This window comes from Apodemus sylvaticus, unplaced genomic scaffold (assembly GCF_947179515.1).
Source record: "Apodemus sylvaticus unplaced genomic scaffold, mApoSyl1.1 scaffold_227, whole genome shotgun sequence".
Classification (NCBI taxonomy): Eukaryota; Metazoa; Chordata; class Mammalia; order Rodentia; family Muridae; genus Apodemus; species Apodemus sylvaticus.
In genome coordinates this window covers 99,149-124,257 of record NW_026263341.1, presented here as the reverse complement: position 1 = coordinate 124,257, position 25,109 = coordinate 99,149, and the positions used below count along the sequence as shown (strand labels likewise).

The window sequence follows — 25,109 nt, the reverse complement described above, 5'->3', positions numbered from 1 at the left end:
GAGAGAGAGAGACACATGCAGAGACATACATGTATACATGCATGTATACATACATGCATACATACATACATGTTCTAATGCACACACACAGACATGCACACAGAAATATACCCACAGAGAAAAAGAGACAGAAAGACAGAAACTGAGACACAGAGGCACACAAAGAGAGACAGGCACACAAACACACAAAGAGACAGACATACATGCATAGATACACAGAGAAAGAGATTTAAAAACTAAAAAAAACAAAAAACAAAAAACAAAAACCCAACAATTAAAATGTCAAACTCGATGTCACCAGACAAGAATACAAGCAAGTGGGCATACAATTACCATAGAATGATGCTTTAAAAAATCGCAGGTGCCAATGGGAAGGGGCAGTGGCTGGGCCAGCAGCTGGTGGCGTGGGTGTGGGCCTTGCCAGCTGGCTGCCTCCGGGTGGCTGGAGGGCACGTCTGGGCAGCAGGCTCTGTCTGGAGAGTCCGGGAGAGTCCAGCAGTGATCCTGGATCCCAGAGTCCCGTTGATCCTGGAAGGAGAGCACTGTCTCCCTATCCAGGCCCCACCATGTGCAGACTAGAGCCATTTCTGAAGAAGTCCCTGGTGGTCCTCCTTTTCCTGGGCCTGGCAGAGGCCTGTGTGCCTCGTGAGGGTAAGGCTTCCACTCCACGGTATCTTAGGGTGGGGAGGTCATCGAGGCTGGACTGGGCAAGCAATTCTGAGGTCTACCACAGGCTTCCTCGATTTTGGTGTAGACAGCCTACTGTCTTCTCCCGTGTGAGTTTCTAGTTGATGACCATCCCCTTGGAGATACTGGAACTACACTAATCCAAGGTCGGAGGGTTTGCCCTCAGAGGAACTGGTAGCTTAGTGAATCGTGTGTTGGTGGGCCTAGACTTAGTGACACTGGTGGCTCTCCCAGGAGGATGGCTGTGTTGGGTCTCAGCAGTGACTTTTTTGCCATATTAGAGAGAGACACGGCATGTGTTGGTCAGTCTCTTGTCTTCATCTAGTCATCAGTAGTGACAGAGTCTGCTGGACTGCTCTGAGTGCTTAAAGCACTCATTTGTGTGGTGCTGGAACTCACTAACCCGATTGTCAGAGTGCCAGTGAGGAAGATGCCTACCGGTTACCATGCAAGACTACACCAGAAAGGCTGGAGCCTTGTCGTGAGACTGTCTTCCTCCCACTAAGGCAACAATGATTTCAAGTTTTAATTTGTACTCCGTGCTGGGAATAGATCAGGGAAAGGGTGGGCATGGCTCTATCTTGATGTCATTTCCATAATAAGCGGCTGACCACACCCCAGCAGGGCTTTGTTTAGGTAACACTGTTCTGGGAAAGTGACTTTTGAGTAAAGACCCCAGCAAGAAGCAGAAGCTAGGCGACTGAAGGGCTAGAGACTGTTTCCTGCAGACGGGACTGTATGTGCGAAAAGGTGTTGGGCCAGGAGACACTGAGTCCCTTCAAGGCTCTGAGAACAGTCAGTGTGGCAGAAAGATGGCGGATAGAATGAGAACAGAGTGGGCGCAGCTAAGACACAGGAAGACCAGAGTGCGTGGGGGAACCACAACACACAGGCTTTGGGGGTCGGATGAAAGAGTCTTCTAATCCTCCTCCTCCCTCTCCTTCCTCCCTCTTCTTCCTTCCTCTTCTTCTCCTTCTATTTTAAAAATTGTATTTTTTGTTTTATGTTTGTGTGTGCATGTGTGTGTGTGTGTGTGTGTGTGTATGTGTGTGTGCAGATCAGAAGACAACTGTTAGGAGTTGTGTCTCCTTCCACCATGGAAGTCTCAGGAATCTGAACTCAAATCATCGGCCTTTGCTGGGGCCAGTCACTTTACCGGCTGAGGCATCCCTCCCCCTCCTCCTCCTCCTCCCCCCCTCCCCCTCCTCCCCCTTCTCCTCTTCCTCCACCTCCTTCTTTTTCTTTACCTTCTTCCGAGCACCAGTCTTTTCCTGTCTCTCATGAACTTCAAACATTTAAATGAGTCTGGTCAGTTAGTTTCAGGATGTCTCCTAGACTGAATTTCTCTGAGCTTTTCCCATGACTAGATTGAGGTTATGCATTAGGGTCAAGAATATACTGAAGTCACACTGTGCCCTCATGAAATATAGTCAAGTGATTGACAATGGTTTGTCTCTTACCTATGACACTGTATTGACTGGTTTGTGTGTCAACATGACACAGTCTAGAATCATTGGAAAGCGGGGGAGCCTCAGTGGAGGAAATGTCTCCTTGAAATCCAGCTGTAAGGATCGCACTTTGTGATCATGGTGGGCAGTGCTACCCCTGGAGTGTTTCTACAACAAAGTCCTAGTTTCTGTAAGAAAGCAGGCTGAGGGGGCTGGAGAGATGGCTCAGCAGTTAAGAGCACCGACTGCTCCTCTGAAGGTCCTGAGTTCAATCCCAGCAACCACATGGTGGCTCACAACCATCTGTAATGAGATCTGACATTCTCTTCTGGAATGTCTGAGGACAGCTACAGTGTACTTACATACAATAAATAAAAATCTTATAAAAAAAAGCAAGCAAGCAAGCAGCCTGAGCAAGCCATGGGCAACAAGCCAGTAAGCAGCGCCCCTCCATGGCCTTTGCATCAGCTCCTGTCTCCAGGGCCCTGCCCTGTTCCACTTCCTGTGCTGGCTCCGATAAGGAGGCGCAAGCCAAATGAGCGGTTTCCTCCCCATTGACTTTTTGGTTACAGTGTTTCGTTGTAGCAACATGACCCTGACTAAGTCAGATGCTGTCTTTGATCTCTTGGCTAAGGTTGTATCTACCAGGTTTCTCTCTAAGGTCGGTTACTATTTCTCTTCTTGTAACTGATACATATTTGGAGGAGATACTGAAACTATACACTTGTACTCTTTTTCTTTTCATGTTGGCCAATGAAATTTAGCAAAATCTGTAGATCTTGCCTTAAGAAGGGATTACTGTAGTGTTTATCAAATAGAGAATTTTCTATTCTCTTTATCCCATATATATATATACATATACATATACACATACACATACACACATATATATACACATACATATACATATATTCAATATATATATTGAGTTTTCTAAGAGATGACCTGGAGTCTGGGGAGAGGGCTCAGTCATTAAGAGCACACACCAATTTTGCAGAGGAACTGGCTTTTGTTCCTAGCATTCAGATCGTGACGCTCACATGGCCTGTATCTCCAGGCCCTGGTCAATCTGTTGGTTCTGACTTTGGCAAGCCCCTTTACTCCCGTGCACATATCCTGACACCACCAGACACATAATTAAAGATAAAATGAACCCAAAATATTTAAAAGAAGAGACTGATCTGTTTGAATGTTTCTATCAATATGAACTCATAGCTTCCCGGGAATCCATCGATCATCTCTGATGGGTGGGAGGTTGACAATCACAGCTTCTCTTCTAGATGTGGTAAACTGAAGTGCCTGACTGAGGCAGCTGCAGGCACCAAGTCCCAGAAGAACACCCCAGGGATGCTCTGTTTACCCCTCTACCAGGGGTGGTTCCCCGTCGGCCGAGCAGATGTCCTTAGAACAGAGCTGAGTCCAGTTCCCAGGTGTCTCCTAAGCCCTAAGCGTAGGCCAGGCTGACCCAAGTGAACGTTGGCTGGCTGGGTTGGTAGATGGAGGGATGAACGGGTATGTGATGGACAAGTGTGATAGATGGGCAGTGGATGGACAGATGGATGGGTGGACAGATGGATGGATGGATGGATGGATGGATGGAGGTGGGTATGGGTGTATGAGTAGATACAGGTATAGATGAATAGGCAGATGGATAAATAGGTGGATGGAAGAATGGGTTGATGCATGATGATAGGTATACAGTATGGGTGGTAGAAGAGTGGGTGGGGATTGGTAGATGATAGCTACGTGGATGGAGAGAGAAGCAGAGGGTTGGTAGACAGGGATGGGTAGACGGGTGGACGAGCAGATAAAAGACCCTGAGGAACTCTGATGAAACTGTGTGTGTTCGCCTCCGAAGAGATGGCAGCTGTGGTGATGGTGATGGTTGTAGTGATTTGAGTCTCATGTCTCATTCCCTCCCTGCACCTGCTCCCTGCTCCCGATGGAATCCACTTGAACGATGCTTTTGCCTCCAGTCGCAATGGAAGAGAAAAGTAAGAACTCTCCACCCCTATGTTTGTGCTGTCAGACGGCTCTTCGCAGACTCTGTTGGGCCTGGAGGGAATCTGGGAATCTTAAGGAAGGGCAGAGCTTCAATCTGCTATAAAATCTTGACTTGAGGATCAGAAAAAAAAATGATTAAAAATCAAGCAGATGCCAGGCATGATGAAATATGCATGTAATATCAGGTGGATGCAAGAGAGTTGAAAGTCCAAGGTCATTGTCAGCTACACACTTAGTACAAGGCTAGCTTGGGCTACATGAGACCCTGTTTAAAAAAATAGGTTAGGTTAATAGAAAGTAGCTGGTTTCTCACGTCTGTACCTGCATCCAGTCTGTTAGGATGTGTTACTTTGAGTGAAATAAATTAAAATGTAATCTCAAACGGAAGGAGCTGGAATGTTGTAGAAACACTGTTTTAGCCAGAGAGAATAGATAGAGCATAATGACATGGAAGTAGACTCAAATAAAAATAGGAATAAAGTATGATGCAAATACAACAAAAGTGGGTTAGCACTGGGTAGCACTTTAATCCCAGCATATAGGAGGTAGAGGGAGGTACTCTGTGAGTTCAAGGCCATCCTGGTCTAGAGAGTGAGATTTCACCTTTACATGGGTTCCAGGTATAAACTCAAGGTAAATAAAGATAGGCATAAATATAGGTTATAATAAATAATAAATAATAATAAATAAATAAAAATAATAAATAATAAATAAATATTACAGGATAAATATAGGTTATAATAGAAAATAGAGTATGTAAAAAAAAAAAAAAAGAATAGAAATAGAAGAACAGAACAGACTAGGCCTGGCTATGATAAAATATACAACCGAATCGAACCGAATCGAATCGAATCGAATCGAATCGACAGGTGTGGAGGAATTTATTGTGGATGCTCACCATTTCTCGCTAGAGAATCAGAGAGGTTGGTAGTGTGGCTCAGTCCAGAAATATAATTCTCAGTCTAATTTAGGGTTTTACTGCAGACACCATGACAATGGCAAGTCTTATAAATGACAGCATTTAGTTGGGGCTGGCTTACAGGGTCAGAGCTTCAGTCCATTTTCATCAAGGCAGGAGCATGGCAGCATCCAGGCAGGCATGGTGCAGGAGGAGCTGAGAGTTCCACCTCTTGCTCCAAAGGAAGCTAGCAAAAGATTCACTTCCAGGCAGCTAGGACTAAGGCATTAAAGCCCACACCCACAGCGACACATTCACTCCAACAAGGCCACACCTTAGTGCCACCTCCTGGGCCAAGCGAATACAAACCATCACTCAGTCCAAGGTACAGTTCCATGGGCCCAGGGAGCCACTGATGTCAGCCTGGGGATTCCAAAGGTGAGGACCCTGGGGTTTTGATGTCCAAGGTTAGGAAATAAAGGACATCACAGATGCAAGGGAGCAAAGATTTTCCCTTCCCCTGCTGGCCTGCAGAACAGTGTAGACACCTGCAGACACTCCCAGGGCCACACAATCATTCAAAGCAAATGCTAAACCACTGAGGCTTCTGTTTCAGAAGAAGAGAAGGGCTTGGTGCTGCTGACACCAAGAACCGCGATGCAGTGATGAGATTCTGTGGGTTTGAATAGGCTTGGCCTCCACAGACTCACATGTGTGACTGCCTAGTTCACAGGGAGTGGCACTATTAGGAGGCATGGCCTTGTCAGAGGAAGTGTGTCACTGCGGGGGTGGACTTTAAGGTCTCCTATGTTCATGCTATGCCCAGTGTGGCACACAGTCTCCTGCTACCTGCAGATCACCATATAGAACTCTTGCCTCTTCTAACATCCTGCCATGATGACAGTGGACTGAGCCTCTGACCCTGTCAGCCAGCCCCAATTAAATGCCTTCCGATAGAAGAGTTGTCATGGTCACGGTGTCTCTTCACAGCAGTAAAACCCTAAGACAGAGATTAAATCGTGCTTTCCCAGAAACTCCCAGAGAGTGTCCCTTGGTTCAGTCAACCATCATACCTCGAAAAGTCCCAGGGATAGCTCAATGGTTCTTGGCTGACTTTTTGAGAATTTTCCCCCAATGGCACGTGGAAGGGGAAATGGCCTCTGAGGTTGTGAGTGACCGGGGAGCATGGGCCCTCATCTTTATTCCTGTGGCCGAGGAAAATTCCTGCCACTCGGCTGGACGGAATAAGTGGAAAGAGCTTTTCTGTGCAAATGTAAGATAATTTGATCATTTTGAAAGCAGAGAGAGGGAACCAATGGGCACTCAGTACCTAGCATACCTTGAGCACATCAGACGTGTCAAATGCAGGTGGCAGAAGGTCTAAGTTCCACAGTGAGCCATCCTTTCTCTGACTTTTGTGTGAGAAGGTCTATATGCTCAGTTGTGGCCCCAGCACAATCTTTCAAGCCTGACAGACTGAATTCAGCCTCCAGGACTGTTCTTATTCAAACCATCACAGAAAGTTCTGGACAATCAGTGTTACCACTGCATAAAAGCCCCTCCCTATGTAACAATGGGTGGGTGACCATTCCATGAAGGAACAAAGAAATGCTTGGGGGGAGACTGAGGTCACTTGCATTTGTACTGACCCTACCCTCTTCTTTGCCTTGCTTTTTCTGGATGACTCAATGGTTCGTGGTTTCCGCTTCTCTTCCAGTCAAATGTAAGTCACAATCACTCTCTATATAAGCAAGGGTTGGGGTGAGGGCGGTCCAACTCCAGGACAACTCCAGGAGACAAAACAGAGGGGGCAAACATCTAACCATCGCATTCTAGGAGCAGACTCAGAGAATACTCAACTCAAAGGTGGCCACTTGACCTAAATCTAAAGGTCTTTGGGTAGGGATAGATTTCAAGGCCAGCCACCCTCTCAGATCCAGTAGGAATGGTGCTTTCAAGAGAGGAAGAAAGAATCTTCATTGGTTTCCATGACTACAGTTTGATATTATTGTCAGTAGAATCAAAGAGCTGACCGCTTGGGAGCCCCACTTCTCTGTAGCCGGGTAGACTGTGTGTGTATTTCCTGGTGAGCAGAAGGTCAGGTGGGCGTTCTTCTCTTCTGAGAAGTAAGCATCCTGGCCTCCAGCTGAGAATGAAAAGTTGACAATCAGTTCTTTTTTTCCTAAAGATTTATTTATTTATTTCATGTATATGAGTGTACTGTAGCTGTACAGATGGTTGTGAGTCATGTAGTTGCTGGGAATTGAACTCAGGACCTCTGCTCACTCTGGCGCAAAGATTTATTTATTGTTATATTTACATATACAGTACAGTGTAGCTGTCTTCAGACCCACCACAAGTGTCAGATCTCATTATGGATGGTTGTGAGCCACCATGTGGTTGCTGGGATTTGAACTCAGGACCTTTGGAAGAGCAGTCAGAGTCCTTAACCACTGAGCCATCTCACCAGCCCGATGCTCGGCTGTTATGTAGACCATATTCTGCTGATCTCCTGGAACAGGGAGGTTTTCGATTCCCTGGAGCTCCCCTCTCCAGAATGGATACATCTTCAAAGAGATGGGGGAACCAGAGGCTATTTCAGCGCTCCCCATCCTAGCTCTGTGCCCTTTTCGGGGACCTTTGAAGTACACTAAGGGACGATGCACAAAAGATGACTTAATTGATTCTATATTCCTTCTTAACTTTGGTTGGACAAATGTTCCCATGGCCCCGGCTCCCCTCCTTCCGGATGCCTGTGTGCCTACAGTGCTGAAAGGTAAGAGTCTCCCTTTCCCTCCCATCTGCTCTGGTGGTCTTTGTCCCTCAGAAACAATAAGCTGACTTTCAAGCAGCATTTTCTCTCCGGTGCCCAAAGCCTAGCTTCTAGTCTAGGGACCGAAGAGAATCTGAGTAGCTAGAATGTCTCCTCTGATGGAATTCACACACGCTCTTCCCTCTCCCGCCAAATTCAGCATGTTCCCCCCTGGATCCTATGTAACTAGTTTGCATCTTGGTGAGAATCAGCAAAGGATCCTTACCCACAGAGGGCAAGGAGAGACCCCAGTCATTCCAGAGCTGTGCCCCCCTCCTTCTTCTCTCCCTCCTCCTCCCCCTCCTCCGCCCCCGCCTCCTCCGGAACAGTCCACACACAGTCAGATAGGAAAGCATTCCAGGAAGCCACATGCTTAGTTGGAGGAACTATCTAAGAAGGGACTACAGAAGACACATGGGTTTGTTTAGCTCAAGGTCATGGTGGGCAAATTAAAGATAGCAGCCAAAGACACATCTGCGCATGTCCATTTTGAATCACAAACACGGTGGAGAAACGGGTTTCTGGGCATGCTCCGCTGGTGTTTTAAGATGATTGGCAGACCATCTCTGAGCATGCTCTGTTCCAGTCATATAGACCGTGGACTGGAATCCTGGTATGTTCATTTTTAATTACAAAAAATTTTTTTTGTTCTTTTGTTGGTTTGTTTGTTTGTTTTTTTTGAGACAGGGTCTCACTATGTAGCCTGGCTGACAGTGAGTTTACTGTATAGATCGGGCTGGCCCTGAACTCACAGAGATCCACCTGGCTCTGCCTCCCAAGTGCTGAGATTAAAGGCATGCACCACCATGTGTAACTAATCACAAAATTTTGACTGAAAAAAAAAAAGGTGGAAAACCATTTTGTAAGAGTCTGTCCCTAAAAATGCCTTTTTGGCTTAGTGGCTAATACAAGCTTCAGGGTGTGACAGAAACAAAAAGCCACCCTAGATCTAATTTTGCCAGACACATGCAGACAGAAAAAGTCTCATGGTCTGGGAAGATGGCTCAGTGGTCAATGGTATTGCTCGAAGAAAGCATTAGGAGTGCAAATCCTCAGAGCCATTAATAAAGGCCAGTGGGCGGGGCTCTGCAGCCTGCCTGCAGGTCCAGCCTCAGAAGGCTGAGATTAAGGATCCAGGATCAAGCAGAGACCAGCCTAGCTCCTGCTCTGGAGCCAGCAAAGGAGGCCTTCCCTCTCCTCCCAGCACAGATGCAGACAAGCAGTTTGCCTGCAGCTCTGAGCCCACTAAATGCAGAGGTTACATCTCTGCTGGTCAAACAAGCCAGTTCAAACCGGATTAGATTAGAGTAAGTGCAGGGTTATAGGTGAATTCACTGGCCTCAAGGACCAAGGCCAGGGAAGTCACCAGGAGGAGAGAAGGGAAGGGAGGGGTAAAGAGAAAGAGCTTGCATGCTCAGGCAAGGGGGAGAGAGGGGAAGGGAGGGAGGGAGAGGGAGGAGAAGAGAAGGAGAGAGAAAGAGGGAGGGAGAGGGAGGGAGGGACAGGGAGGGAGGGAGAGGGAGAGAGAGAGAGGAAGGGGGAGAGAGAGGAGAAGAAGGAGGGGGAGGGAGGGGGGGGAGGGAGAGGGAGGGAAGGGGAAGGAAGAGGGAGGGAAGGGGAAGGAAGGGGGAGGGAGAGGGAAGGAAGGGGGAAGGAAGGGGAAGGAAGGGGAGGGAGAAGGAGAGAGGGGGAGGGAAGGGGAAGGAAGGGAGGAGAGGGAGGGAGGAGGGTGAGGGAGGAGGGGGAGAGAAAGAAAGAAAGAAAGAAAGAAAGAAGGGAGGAAAGAAAGAGAAAGAGAGAAAGGAAGGAAGGAAGGAAGGAAGGAAGGAAGGAAGGAAGGAAGGAAGGAAGGAAGGAAGGAAGGAAGGAAGGAAGGAAGGAAGACAGCTGTCTGGATTTTTAAGGAAAAGCATCCAGGGCAGCGGCCCAGGCTCTGGAGTGGAAAGTTGAGGGTTGGGGGCAGGGTTTGCAAGGCAGGGACTGAGAGGTGTTGGGAGAACATGGAGGCCCGGCCTGTTTTGATTTGTAACATCTGCACCTCAGTCCCTTGCCCCGGGTCTGAAACCAAACCTGTACCCCTCCCACCCCGTCCTGGACTCTGCGGGGTCTCGGGAACCTCACAGAACCTCGGTCTTCATTCCCAAGCGCGCGGCACGACCTATTATAGATTCCGTTTTCCAACAAGTTCCCAGCCCCCAGAGCCTGATGTTGTTTTGGCTTTCTGATTATGGCATTGTCTCCATGACCCGTCCGACTCGACGTCCTGTGCTGCATCTGTCGTCTCCGCCACCCACGCGGTGCCATCTCGCCTGGTCCTGATGCCGGCAGGAATCCTGGGTAAGTGTGTGAGTCACGTCGCATGGGCTGAGCAGTTCAATGGAAAACTTAGGAGCGAGAATCCATAGGCTGGGGACAGGTGTAGTGCTGGGCCTTCCATCCGCACTGGGAGGCGGAGGCGGAGGCAGAGGCGGAGGCGGAGGCGGGATCTCTGAACTCAGGCCAGCCTGACTCCAGGCTAGAAAGATGCTCTCCAAAAATTAAAATTATGGGTTGCACTTAAGGTTGTCTTTTGACCTCCACACACGAACCACAGTCCATGTACACACACACACAAACACACACACACACACACACCACTCAAACATATGCATAGTTTTTTAATTTTTATTTTTCTCTCATACATTACATCCTGAAGAGTCTCCCATCTGTCCACTCTTCCCAGTAACCTCTCCCACCACCCGTCCGACCCAAATCAACATCTACTCTGCTTCCCTGTTAAGAAAAACATTAGAGAGCAGGATATCAGTTGACTATGGCCTAACAATGCACAACAAGTCTGGGCACAGCCTTCACATCCCAGCTGGGCGTGGCAGCCCAGTGAGGACAAGGAAAAAGGTCCAAAGTGCAGGCAGTGTCAGACACACCCCACTCCCACCCACGAAAGCACACAAGAAAGCCAAGCTACAGCCGGTGGTGCGCGCCTGTAATCACAGCACTCTGGGAGGCAGAGGCAGGCGGATTTCTGAGTTCGAGGCCAGCCTGGTCTACAGAGTGAGTTCCAGGACAGCCACGGATACACAGAGAAACCCTGTCTCGAAAAAAAAAATCCAAAAAAACCAAAAAACAAGAAAAAAAAAAAAAGAAGAAGAAGAAAAAGAAAAAGAAAGTCAAGCTACACAACCACAACATGCAGTGGACCTAGCTGAGATCCACGCACAGTCTCTCTGAGCCCCACTTAGTCGGTTCTGTGGGCTGTATTCTGCGGGGTCCTCCACCCCTCCGGCCCCTACAATCCTTCCTCGTGCCTCCTCTGAGGGGCTCCTCTGGCTCTGCTGGATGTTGGGCTGTGGTCTGCGCATGTGCGCCCGGCAGTTGCTCTCTGCGGGTATAGCCGAGATTCATTAGCAATCATTTCATCGGCTTTCCCCAGGCATGTCTGGCGCTACCCTGGGTCCTTGGGTTTGGTTCCTGGCCGTCCAAGCGGTGTCAGGCATAAGGTCATCGATGGATGTCAGAGGGTTCCCACGGCACTGCCCTCTCCCCTAAATGCCCTCTCCCCTTCCGTTTCTTCCATCCCACAACCACCCGATCCCTCCAGTTCCTGTCCCTATTTGCCCCCAGTCCACCCCCAAATTCTATTCTAGTTCCACTTCTTAGAAAGACCCACTTCTCACCTCCCCCGCCCGCACGTCCTTCCTGTTACTTAGCTTCTCTGGCTCTGTCGATGGTAGCGCGGTTATCCTCTCGTTAACAGCTACTGTCCACTTACCAGTCAGCACGCACCATGTTTGCCTCTCCGGGTCATCTCACTCCGGGTGACCTCACTCTTTTCTACTTCCATCCATTTGCCTGCGAATTTCTTAGTGTTCCAATGGAATATTACTCAGCTGTTAAAAAGAGTCTATGTACCATATTTTCTTTATCCATTATTCAGTTGCGGGACATCTAGGATTTGACTTTCCAGCTATTATGAATAAAACTGCAATATGGCCGTTCCTCAGAAAACTGGAAATCGACCTCCCTCAAGACCCAGCTATATATAAGGCATATACCTAAAGGACACTCTATCCTACCACAAGGACACTTGTTCAACCGTGTTCATTGCAGCTTTATTCATAATAGCTACATATGCATAAAAACATTTATTTATTTTATGTATATGAGTGCACTGTCGCTGTCTTCATGCACACCAGAAGAGGGCATCAGATCCCACTACAGATGGGTGTGAACCACCATGTGGTTGCTGGGAATTGAACTCAGGACCTCTGGAAGAGCAGTCAGTGCTCTTAACCACGGAGCCATCTCTCCAGCCCAACATGTGCATTTTTAAAGGGGGTGGGGGGTGGGGGCTACAAACTGGCTCAGGAGGTAGAAGGTGTAGCTGCTGGACGACCTGGCTTTTCCCAGAGACATACAAGGTGAGAGACCCAACTCCAGCCAGTTGTCCTGTGCCCTCCATGCGTGTTCTGCAGCACAAGCAACTCCTCCCTTTTAAAAATAAAGAACAGGGTAGGGGCTGGAGAGCTGGCTCAGGAGTTAGGCACGTCAACTACTTTTAGAGGATCAGAGTTCAATTCCCAACAGTCCTGTTCAGCTGCCCATAACTGCTTAGATCTCCAACTCCAGAGGATCTGCTGCCCTCTCCTGGTGCCTTCAGGCACTACACTCACAAGCACACACCCACACAGAGACACATAATTAAAAATAAAAATATTAAATCTTGGGGGGGGGGCAGGAACTTCAAGACAGATGACTCCTCAAACAACATTGGAGGTTGACCCTTGACCTCAGTATACACACATATATATCTTCATACACCTGAGCACAAACATACACATAGAGGATTGGTAAGGTCTTTTTAGCACAATGATAGAAGTCCAAAGACAGAACTACTTCAGAGTCTAGCAGGAATGTACTGTCTGACAAACCTGTGCTGTTGGGTCACATTCTCCTTCAATACTGAAGTGCATACACTCCAGCCGACCATGACATCATATACTGATACCGGCACCACCTCAGTTTGAGGGCATCCATTCTCTAATGTTTGTTCAGTGATGAAATTGCCTACTGCTTGGTGTTCAGCCCACACTGGGAGGAAACAGTGCCTTATTACACTGAGCTGGGTCAGAGAGTTGAGATTATTTTTATTTTTATTTATTTTTTGGTTTTTTGGATTTGTTTTTTTAGAGTCAGGGTTTCTTTGTGTAGCCCTGGCTGTCCTGGAACTCACTCTGTAGACCAGGCTGGCCTTGAACTCAGAAATCTGCCTGCCTCTGCCTCCCAAGTGCTGGGATTATACGCGAGTGTCACCACCGCCTGGCAGGGTTGAGATTATTAAAGGAACTCTAAATCAGTGGTTCAAAAACTTCCTGTGCCACAACCCTTTAATACAGTTCCTCATGTTCTGGTGACCCCGACCGTAAAGTGATTTCCTATCTGTAATTTTCTACTGTTATGAATTGTAATGAAATATCTGCCATGCACAGTATTTGATATCTGACCCCTGAAGGGTCGGGGCCCACAGGAGGTCGAGAACCCGTACTCTCAGTGATGTCGACACTGCCTGGTGGGTGGGCTCCTCTTCTCTAATAGTTAGAGGATGGAAAGACAAGAAAACAGTTGGGCACACAGCGGAGGTTTAGTGGCCGATGTCACAGATTTATTGGGTGAAGAAGGGACTCTGCGGAGCCCGCCAGCTCTGCGGGGTTAGGTTTTTATTTGGGTTTAGAGTGTCCCATTTGGTGGCTCTTCTCTCCTGTGTTATTCGTGTGGAGTTACCTATGTGTTCCTTCTAGGGCAGGGACTGGGTCTCTGTCTGTGTCCACCAGCCCGGAAATACCGGATTGGTTGGCTCGTTAGGGTCAGCGCATACATCCCGTCCTCCTTTTAAGTGTGATAAGTCCAGAAAGATGCACCTCATGCAAGGGGAAATGGGAATACAAATCAGAGAAGGGGAGACCGCTGGGGACAAAAGCCACAAAGAAATGGAAGTTCATTCTATATTGTTGGGGCAAAAATCCGTTAAAAAACCAAACTGGGCTTGTCATGGCCCCTCCCCCAGCTGTCCTATGGCCCCTCCCCCAGCCATCCTATGGCCCCTTCCCCAGCTGTCCTATGGCCCCTCCCCCAGTCGTCCTATGGCCCTTCCCCCAGCTGTCCTATGGCCCCTCCCCCAGCTGTCCTATGGCCCCTCCCCCAGCTGTTCTATGGCCCCTCCCCCAGCTGTCCTATGGCCCCTCCCCCAGCTGTCCTATGGCCCCTCCCCCAGCATCCTAAAAGGCCTTGGCCTTCTGGCTAAAGCACTGTAGCCTCACTCTCCTGTACTTGGCTGGGAAAGTCCACTCACTGTGGATTTTTTTCTTCTGTTTTGATCGTTGTGTGTTGACATCATTTGTTTTTATTTTGTTTTGTCTCCTCCCTCAGGGTTAATGAGCAGATTGTCCAGGGACGGTAAGTGTGAATCTCTGCTCACAAGGAGCGACACAGCTTCAGAATGACTTATGCTTTGTTTATTTGGTTCTAAATTTAAAATAAAAAAAATTTATTTTGGGTGGTGGTACACCCCTTTAATCCCAGCTCTTGGGAGGCAGAGGCAGGAGGATCTCTGTGTTTATGGCCAGCCTGGTCTACAGAGTGAATTCCAGGACAGCCAAGGCTACACAGAGAAACCTTGTCTCAAAAAAAGAAAAAGTTATACTGAACATGCACCCATGCCAAGGCATGCGGGAGTCAGATACCTTGCAGGAGCTGGTTTCCTTTCTCCACTGCGTGGGTCCTAGGAATAGAACTCAGATCTTCAGACTTGCTAGAAGGCACCTTCACATGCTGGCCCATATTTCTGTCCCAATTGTGTGTGTGTGTGTGTGTGTGTGCGCGCGCACATGTATGTGTATGCATGTGTGCACATGTGTCTGCGTGTGTGCATAACTGTGTGCATGCGTGTGTGCACACGTGTGTGTGTGTGCGCGCGCGCGTGTGTGTGTGTGTGTGCGCGCGCGCGAGTGTGCGTGCGCATGCAAAGAACAGGGGTGGACATTGCTGTCCGGTTCTACTTCTTTCCATCTTACTTCCGTGAGACAGCATCTCTCACTCAACCTAGAGCTCACTGTTTTTCATGTTGGCTCTGGTCAGTAAGTGCCTGGGATTCTTCTGTCTCTGAATCTTCATACTATTGGGAATACAGACGTAGGTGGCCATAGCCAGCTTTTCATATAGGTGCCACAAGGATCAGAACTTAGATCCCCACACTTGCAAAGCGAGAGCCCTTCCCCACCTACCCGCCTCCCAAGCCTTCTATCTCTAATAGCAACCTTGTGGGGCACTGATAGCTATAATGCTAGATTACACACACACACACACACACATATAAATCAGAGGTTCCTAATATTTCCACCCTCTAAGACACGTAGGTCCTCATGTTGTTGCAAACCCCCCAACCAAAAAACGATTTTGTTGCTACTTCATAGCTGCAGTTTTGCTACTGTTTCAAGTTGTAATGTAAATATCTGAAATGCGGGATCCCTGATATGCAACCCCCAAATGGGTTTCAGCCCACAGGTTGAGAACCACTGGCATAAAGCATTAGGATAGAACAGCAGTCCCTTAATGTCTGTACAATTAGCTTGGAGTTGAGAGCGGGCAAGGTCAGAGTCGTCAGAAACAAAGTAGCAACTGACAAAAGTTTAGCAACCAGGCAGCAAAATGGCTCGCTGGGCAGAAGGCCCTGGCTGTGGAGCCTGAAGACCTGATTCCAGGCCTCAGGACCTACGAAGCAGAAAGAGAGTTAAACCTGGCAAGTCACACCCCTAACTCTGCCATTTAGGAGGCCAGCATGGGCTACGCAGTGAGTACCAGGCTATAGCTGTTACTTGTCTCATGCTGTGACAGAATACTCTGCTCTTAGGAAAGGAAGGGTCTGTTTAGTTCACAGGGGGTGGGGTGGCCTGGTGGGGAAAACATGATGACATACTATTATATGCTCTTGTGTGTGTGTTCAGTGTGTGTGTGTGTTGTCCAGGACGGCTCCAGTGTTAATAGTGACACCTCTCATTCTGGGATCCTCTGTAGGAACATTGGTTGTTCTGCTTTGATTCCTGTTGGTGCGGGTGTGTGTGTGTGGGGTGGGGGCAAGATCTCCCTAAATGATGGCACATGCCCTTAGTTCCAGCACTCGGGAACAGAGGAAGGCAGATCTTTGGTGTACAAATCGAGTTCCAGGACAGCCAGGACCACACAGAGAAACCCTGTCTGAAAACAAAAAACAAACAAACAAACAAACAAACAAAAAAACAAGAGAGAGAGAGAGAGAGAGAGAGAGAGAGAGAGAGAGAGAGAGAGAGCTAGTCTTGAACACCCAGTCCATCTTCCTGTGCCCCCGAGTCATGGATCACAGACGTACACCACCTGAATTTGATTCCGTCGTGTGTATGTGCACGTATGCGGGTGTGCACGGCACTGTGCACCCGTGGAGACCAGAGGTCAGTGCTGGATGTCTTTTTCAGTCACTCTCCACATTATTTTTTCTTGAGACAGGCTTTCTTCAGGGAACCTGGAGTTCACCGTTTCCTTTCCGTTTCTTTTACATTTATTTATTTTTATTTTATGTGTTTGCATGTTTTGCCTGCTTGAGTGTCTGCGAACCATGCACGTGCAGTACCCATAGTGGCCAGACGAGGGCATCAGATCCCCTGGAGCTGGAGTTACAGGAACTTGCAAGCCACCCTGTGGGTGCTGGGAATGAGAACTTCTGGCTGGCAAAAGCCAGCGCTCTTCTCTGCTGAGCCATCTCTCCAAGCCTTCCTGATGTTGTTTTTATGAGGAAATGTCGGAAGAGGCTCACGCAGCTAGGAGGTGAAAGAACCAAGATTTGCACACAGATCCTGTTTGGTAGCAACACCACTCTCGCTCTTAGAAAGGTACCCACAGGTCTTGGCCCCATCTAGCAGTAATCTCTCTGGTCTCGCAGCCCTTTTACAGCCGAGTGCTTTCCTTGTAGGACCATACCCGCACTCTTCCCCATGTCTGGGCTAAGTTCTCTTTTCCCCCTCCAAGCTCTTTCCACTCGGCTAACTCCTGCTCATCTTTCAGGTTTCAGACAAAACATCATATCCTCCTCCACGACGCATCCCCTGGTAACCAGTCCAGGTCAGCAACCAGCATCCCTTTAAAAGTTCCTGCCCTGCCCTGCAGGTCGACCAGAACACTACTCCCACCTCTGTCCCACTTCACGAGGCGTTTGGTCCCCCTCCCCTGGAGGCTCCTGGAAAACCATGGATATTGTCCACTGGGGGTAGATACTGTCTCACGTAAACCTTGCTTATGCCCAGCAATCAGCAGTGCTTCATAAATAGTTATTTTAGAAAGAGTGGCTGCAGACTTGAGTCCCTGTCCTATGCTGTACATTGAGACAGTTGGGTTGCTTGCTTTCTGATAGCGTCCTAATCTCTCGTCTCTGTCTGGTCAGGGATGCTTATCTGGTGGTAAAACTATTAATCAATCCCCCTTTGTCTCATCCTCCCCCTCCCTCCATGTCCTTCCCTCCCTCCCCCTCCCTCCCTGTCCCTCCCCCTTCCTCCCCCTTCCTTCCCCTCCTCCACTTCCATTTCCACACTTCTCTCTCCCTCTCCATGCACCCATTTCGAACACGGCTGCATCCATCCTTCCTTCCAGACAACTCAGAAGAAGAAAGTAAGTCCTGTGAAATCTGTGACTCCCAACTCTTCCCTACCCCCACTTTGCCGGGGACTGAACTCAGAACCTGTGTGCTAGTCAGGGCTCTACCACAGAATCATGCCCCAGTCCTCCTTGGGGTACTCCAGCAAGTGTTGTACTGACACACTTTAAAAAAAAAGATTTATTTTTATTATATGTAAGTACACTGTAGCTGTCTTCAGACATGCCAGAAGAGGGAGTCAGATCCCATTACAGATGGTTGTGAGCCACCGTGTGGTTGCCGGGATTTGAACTCAGGACCTTCAGAAGAGCAGTCAGTGCTCTTAACCGCTGAGCCATCTCTCCAGTCCCACTTTTTAACTTCCTATTTATTTTCTTTATTTTTTTTTGGGGGGGTGGTGGTGGTAGTGGTTTTGTCCTTGTTTTTTGAGACAGGGTTTCTCTGTATATCTTTGACTGTCCTGGAACCAGTTCTGTAGACCAGGCTGGCTTTGAACTCACAGAGATTCATCTGCCTCTTGCCTCCCTAGCACTGGGATTAAAGGTATAATAAAGGCATGTGCCATGGTTGCCTGGCTTTTCACTTTCTATTTTCTAATGAGTTCTGCTAAGCTTCCCAGGGTATCCATGAACTCGACTGTCTCTAAATAAAAAGTAAAAAGAGGATATAACTTAGTGGTAGAGCCCCTGCCTAGAATCCCCCAGTGAGGGGGTCCGGGGTGTGGCTCAGTGGTAGAGCCCCTGCCTAGAATCCCCCAGTGAGGAGCTGGGGGCGTGGCTCAGTGGTAGAGTCCCTGCCTAGAATCCCCCAGTGAGCGGCTGGGGGCGTAGATCAGTGGTAGAGCTCCTGCCTAGAATCCCCCAGTGAGGAGCTGGGGGCGTGGCTCAGTGGAAGAGCCCCTGCCTAGAATACCCTGAGAGGCTGGGGGCGTGGCTCGGTGGTAGAGTGCTGTGTAAGATCCTTTATGGAATCCCCAGTATCACAACAAGAAAGTTTGTTAGGGCAAGTGATTCGCAAGTTACACAGAGAAAACTAGAAGCAGTTTGGGGGAACTCTGTTCGGACGGGATTGCACACTGGGAGACAGAGGATGAAGGGACAGCAACGCAGACAGGTTCATGAAGGGGTCACAACAATTTATCGATTTGCTTGGTTCAGCCCATTGCAAAGTCCCAGATTGCACAATATGAGTATTTTGGATGTTTCTGATCGGCTGAGCCAAATCCTGCTTTTCTCTAGTCTGGTCTTGAGTCCTTAATTGAAATGTGAAGCTGGATGAGTTTCGAGTTTCAGACATTTTCAGAATTGTGAGCATTCCATGGACTCTATCAGTTCCGACTCTTACCCTGAACCCCCGCGGCCCCAGATCTGATCCGGGCAGCACGCAAAGCCTAACCTGGGTGTGTTGACTCAGTCTGGGAATCCCAGCACTGGGGAGATAGATGGAGGTGGTGGTGGTAGTTTGGCTGGATTTGAACCTGCGGAAAGAGTTGTGGGCTAGCCTTGGTCTGTGAGTGAGAGGCCAGAGCGGTGACTCGGCGGTTGCAAACACCTTCTGCTCTCCCAGGAGAGCTGACTTAGGCGCCACTCAAGACAGGTCACAATTGCCTGAGGTTCCGTGTGGCTCGCGAGGTCACATGCGCATGCTTACACAGGCGCATTCACGCAAATAAAGTGAAATAAACTTAAAAACAATCAATGAAAAGAAGTCCAAGGGACACTATTCAAGCGTCACCTTGGCACTCAAAAGTGTCCTATGGAGCGATTTTGGATTAGGGATGTTCAGCAGGTGCAGGGAAGGAAACAGTTCCCGTTAGATTTTGTTAACGCTCCCAGATAAGGCAAGGGCAAGACTGTAGGAGCTGCTGGCTCTGTCTGCTCGGGGATTCTGCAAGCCTGGTTTCCTCTCTGAGTTCACCAGAACACAAGAAGAGTCGCCAAACACTGTAAAAGCTATTTTATGAGAGAAAATGGAAGTGCCAGGACAGAAGGGACTAACATCCATTTTATTTTGTGGCCCGTTTTCCCCACACGAACTCCTTGATTCTGCTTCCAATCTGCCTTCCAGTGAAAAGTAAGTTATCTCTCCTTTTATTATTGATGCCCTTTTGATGTTTGTTGTTTGATGGGAAAGTCTCAAGGAGCCCAGGTTAGCCTTAAACTGTGTTTATAACCAAAGATAGCCTCTTGATCCTCCTGCCTCAGCCTCCTGAGTGCAGGGATTAGAGGTGTATGCCACCATGCCCAGCAAAGAAAATGCGTTCCTAGTTTGTTTTCCCTCCCTTTCTTGTGGGTAGCTGAATGTTTCCAGATATTTGGAAGGAGGAAGAAGAAAGGATCGAACTAGGCATGGCTGTGTCTGCCTGTGATCCCAGCACTGTGAAAGCTGAGTGAGGCAGGAGGATTAGCAGTTTAAGACTAGCCTCCGTTACTTATCAAATTTGAGGTTAGCCTGGGCTACATAAGGTCTATAGCAAAAAAGGGGGGGGGGAGGGGAGAGGAAAGGAGAAGAGAAAGCAGTTTTTAGAGAAATTGACCCCACTGTGGAGGAGACTGGGTGGTCTTCAGGCTCCGCCCTCGTCCACGGACTGTAAACTGGGGTCTGGGACGGTATGTATTACTGGGGTCCCAGTGTTTGAGCAGAGTCTTAAACTGCCCCATTGTCCTAGAGCACAGGACAGCAGGAGTTATATATGTTTATAGGTAGAAAACAAAACCAAATAAAAAACGGGATCCACGCCTTCCTCCCTGACTGGGGGGTGGGGTGGGTGGGGTTAGGTGGGGGTGGGTGGGGGTGAGTGGGGGTGGGGGAAGTGGGTAGGGTCGGGGGAGGCGTGATTGATAGAAGAGTGGAGGTGCTTTTCTGATGTCCTCTACATTGCTGGAAGGTGAGTTCCTAGGGGAACCGGCCAGGCGATTCCAGGGATAGGGACGAATGTGTGTTAAAGCAGAGAGGTCACAGATAAGCCAGCATCTCTGCATGCAGCCCCGCCTGAGCATGGCCTGGATGACATGTCCATGTCCCTTGTGGGCGGGCCTCCCCTGGGGGCGGGCCCCTCCGGTGGGCGGGCCCCGTGTGGGGGCGGGCCCCTCCGGTGGGCGGGCCCCGTGTGGGGACGGGCCTCTCCGGAGAGTGCTCCAGGCGGAATGGGAGGGTCAGTCATTGTTAACACCCTTTTCTTCATCTCTTCTGGCCTTGCCCCACAATTCCACCTGGATTTTCCTCTCCGTGGCGCTCCTGCTTAAGCAGTATTGAAACGTAAGTTCATGTGTTTCTTCTTTCGCCTGCTTCCCCTTCTCCCTCCTGCCCGGAGGCCACAGCAGCGCAGGGATTCTTGGGAGTCGGGGCAGAGCAGGAATGCTTTACTCTCATCTTCCAAAGGGCAGGTGGAGGAACAGCAAGATGGCTCCGAGGGTGAAAAGAGTTTGCAGCTAAGCTGAGTTTGATCTCCAGTACCCACGTGGTGGAAAGAGAAAATTAGCTCCTTCTGTGGCCCCCTGACCGCGGGCGCACACACATGCATAAGACACTGTAGCTGTCTTCTGTCACCCCAGAAGAGGGCGTCAGATCTCATTACGGATAGTGGTGAGCCACCATGTGGTCGTGGGATTTGAACTCAGAACCTTCGGAAGAGCAGTCAGTGCTCTTAACCGCCGAGCCATCTCTCCAGCCCCGAACCTCTCCCTACCTGTGCACCAGGTCTACATGTGGTGCACAGACATATGCAGGCAAAACACACACACACATGAAAGCAAATGCATAAAGAAGCACGTAAAGACACTGGTAACTCTGAATTGCCCTGCCTCGCCCTTGGGCCTTCACCGCCTCTGTCAGGTCTCTCAGGCTCAGCTCTGCTCTAAGGACCACTGACTGGGTATCCCACGCCGTCCATGTTGTGATTTATTTCTCTCTCCTGTGCTCTCCTCTTGCGTGGTGGACTGTGGACTCATCAACACCTCCTGTCCCCTGGATGGACCACAGGGATCCTTGGTAAGTACCTCATTTTTTGTGGGCCCTGGCCGCGTGTAACCAGCTCCTTGCTCTCACCTCCTGTGCTGGAGGGAGTGTGTGGGAAGATGGGAATCTGAGATGTGCCCCCAATGGGCTCAGGACCCCCTGGAAACTCAGGACCTGACTTAAATGCCCAGAACATGCCCTGGGAGTAACGGCGCATGCCCGGAACCCCGGTGCTAGGCCGCCCAGCCGGCTGGCTGAGCTCAAGGCCAATGAGAGACACTGTTTCTAAAAGTAAGATGGATAGCTCCTGAGAAATGACAAGTGGGGTTGGCCTCTGGCCTGCCTGCCATGCCAGCACACACGGCAGAAACACACCATGTGCCCGCACACACATGCACACACACAGGCACACACAGACTAGTAGGATGCTTCAGTGGGTGAAGGGTCTTGTTGCTAAGACTGGTGGCCTAAGTTTGATCCCCAGGTCCTATGGAAGGACAGAATTGACTCCTACAAATTGTCCTCTGACCTCTACTTGCTTGCTATATTATGCTTGTGCCCATAGTCACATGTGTAAACACATACACACATACATGATGATGATGATGGTGGTGATGATGATGATGTTGATGATATGAGATGGGGCGGTACTGGGCATAGTACTACACACCTCTAATCAATCCTAGAGGCAAAGGAAGGGAGAGCTCTGTGAGTTTGAAGTCAGCTTGGGCTACAAAGCAAGTTCCAGGTCAGCCAGAACTTCAGACAGACAGGCAGGCATACATACAGACAGGCAGGCAGGCAGGCAGGCAGGCAGGCAGACAGACAGGCAGACAGACAGACAGACAGACAGACAGGAAGACAGACAGACAGGCAGGCAGGCAGGCAGGCAGGCAGGCAGACAGGCAAGTGGGCCATAATTCTACAGGGCTCTTTAGGAGACAGGGGTTTGGCGTGAGCTGTGGTCCGTATTGACTTGGGTTCTGTCTGGCTACCTTTGAGATTCTATTTGCATTTCTTTACTGTCACAGGTCTGCTGAGCCTCCAAGTACTGAATGGTGAGTTGGTGGCTTCATCATTTCTGGTTTTGGGTATACAGAGGCATTAGCTTTTCAGGTTGGAAGAGGTGTCACCGAGGCTACATACCTCAACTCCACCATCGTTAGCAGCACAACCACATGACATCATGCATTCAAGCAACAGACAAACTTCATGTTCCATTCGCTGTGCTGTCTTCTTCTAGGCATTGAGATAGGAGAGGGAATAAGAGACATCAAATGTACCAGGTGCTGTTGATGAGCTGAGGGAGGTGGACAGACCTCTAGTGCAGCACTCTGGAGGTGGACACAAGAGGATCAGAAGTTCAAGGCCAGCCTGAACAACTAGAGACCCTGTCGCAAACAAACAAATAGCTGGAGAAATGGCTCAGTGAGAAAATGAACTTCTTTTTGTTTGTTTTTTGTTTTTTGGATTTGGTTTTTTCGAGATGGGGGTTTCTCTGTGTAGCCCTGGCTGTCCTGGAACTCACTCTGTAGACCAGGCTGGCCTCGAACTCAGAAATCCTCCTGCCTCTGCCTCCCAGAGTGCTGGGATTAAAGGTGTGTGCCACCACCGCCCAGTGAAAATGAACTTCTTGCCAAGGCTGATGATCTGAGTTCAATCCCTGGGCTGGAAGTAGTGGCAGGACAAGATGGACCGCTGTTAGTTGTGCTCTGACCTCCACATGTGTACTCTGATACGCAAATTCATACCACACACACACATATACATACACAGACATCCCTCATATCACAGATACACATACATGCACACTATACATACACACAAATACTCCCCACTAACACCACCACTACACATACACAAACAGATTCCACACTACACACACATACCCCCTACACACATGCGCGTGCACTTGCTCGCGCGCGCGCGCGCGCGCGCGCACACACACACACACACACACACACACACACACAAAACAAATAAAAAATCTAACTTTAAAACAAAACCAGACCTTGCCGCTGGTGTTTTGGTGAGAGGACAAGGGAGTGGCCCAGTTGCAGGCTCGGGTCTGAAGAGCACTGTTGTCCTAGGGAGTGAGGAGAGCCCGGAGTCGGGGAGACTGAGGTGCTCTTAGAGGATGCTACAGGGACCTGGGCCATTACAGGCCACAGGAAGTGACGTCTAAGCAAAGGCTCGAAGGAACCAAGGCCATCAGTCCACACGTGCAAACTGTATGCATTTGCGCACATGTGTGTTTATCTGTGGGTAGGGTGCTTCACACAGAGGGATAGCCAAGGGGCAGCGGAGAGCCTGAGCCGAGCGACATTAAGCAGGTGACCGTCCCCCTTCCACCAAAGGGTCCCGTTTGTTCCATTTGCAGCTGAATTTCCACCCAGTCCCTAATTTTTCTTTATTTGTCTTCCCTTTCCCCTTCTCTCCTTCTTTCTCTCCTTCCTCCCCTCCTCTACCCTCTCCATGTTTTTCCTTAGAAGAAACAAGTAACTGCAAAGAAGAAGGTGGGTGGGGCTGTGTGCTCGACCTGGCGACCTGGCTGCGGGGTGGCCTGCTGGTTAGCGCTGCCCCTGTGTGTGAGTGAGGTACAGGGTAGTACTGGAGAACAGGTCAGACAGATGCGCCCATGCCCGAGGCTTCTGGGAGCATCCGCAGCCACAGCCGCCCTCTCCCTTGCTCTTGGCTCCTCCGAGTCACCCGGGGCACACCGAGGTAAGAAGTGGCTGCTTCCCTGGACCTCCAGACTCCCTCCTCCCCCCTGGAGATGCCTGGGTAAGTTGAGTGGCAGGCCAATGTGGCCGGAAACTAAGAGAGGGGAAGACCACAGATACAATCCTGATGCTGGTGGATCGCTCCGGTTAAACTGTCTTGGATTAGGATGCCCAGTGTGGCTCGGCGGAGTGTATGTCTAGTGGGACAAAGACCACGATCTGCTCCCTAGGGCCGCTCGCAGTGTGGGTGCCCGGGACCCTATCTCCTGGCAAGGTCGGAAGTGCAAGGGCAACATGGACAGCTTTTGTTTGTTTGTTTATTTGTTTTTGGAGACAGGGTTTCTCTGTGTAGCCCTGGCTGTCCTGGCTGTCACTCTGCAGACCAGGCTCGCCTCGAACTAAGAACTCCTCCTGCCTCTGCCTCCCAAGTGCTGGGATTAAAGGCTAGCACCACTACCACTCAGCTATGCCCGGCTATAAAGGTCCAAGACCTGTTTTGATTACGTGAGACCCCTTTTCAAAACACAAACTAGAGAAATAACATCAGGAAAGGGTAGGTAAGAGTGCCAGGTGTCATTAGAGGGCAGCACAGACACAGAAGCAAGGGAATATCAGGTCACAGCTGGATGAGGCCAATTTAGGACAGTGAGACTCATCTCAAAAACAAGACAAAACAACAGGCTGTGCAGTGGGAGGCAGAGGCAGAGGCAGGCAGATTTCTGAGTTTGACGCCAGCCTGGTTTATACAGTGAGTTCCAGGACAGCCAGAGCTACACAGAGAAACCCTGTCTTGAAAAACCAAATTCAAAAAAACAAAACAAAAAAAACAAAACAAAAAAAAGAATAAATAAAATAAAATGTAATAAAAATAAGATGGAGAGGGACTGCTGAAGGAACTGACGTGTGT

General features: G+C 49.3%; 1 protein-coding gene across 1 annotated transcript in view; it reads left to right on the top strand.

Moving 5' to 3' along the window:
* Positions 1-566: 566 nt before the first annotated feature.
* The window catches only part of LOC127676176 (epididymal protein 13), a 28,909-nt gene continuing 4,366 nt past the window's right edge, over positions 567-25,109 (top strand). Inside the window, exons 1-12 of the mRNA XM_052172130.1 lie at positions 567-651; positions 4,112-4,129; positions 6,755-6,760; positions 7,805-7,813; positions 10,178-10,186; positions 14,273-14,299; positions 16,937-16,993; positions 17,519-17,545; positions 19,590-19,595; positions 21,504-21,512; positions 22,511-22,537; positions 23,969-23,995. Coding sequence (XP_052028090.1) covers positions 567-651; positions 4,112-4,129; positions 6,755-6,760; positions 7,805-7,813; positions 10,178-10,186; positions 14,273-14,299; positions 16,937-16,993; positions 17,519-17,545; positions 19,590-19,595; positions 21,504-21,512; positions 22,511-22,537; positions 23,969-23,995 — 307 coding nt within the window. The remainder of the gene's footprint in view (positions 652-4,111; positions 4,130-6,754; positions 6,761-7,804; positions 7,814-10,177; positions 10,187-14,272; positions 14,300-16,936; positions 16,994-17,518; positions 17,546-19,589; positions 19,596-21,503; positions 21,513-22,510; positions 22,538-23,968; positions 23,996-25,109) is intronic.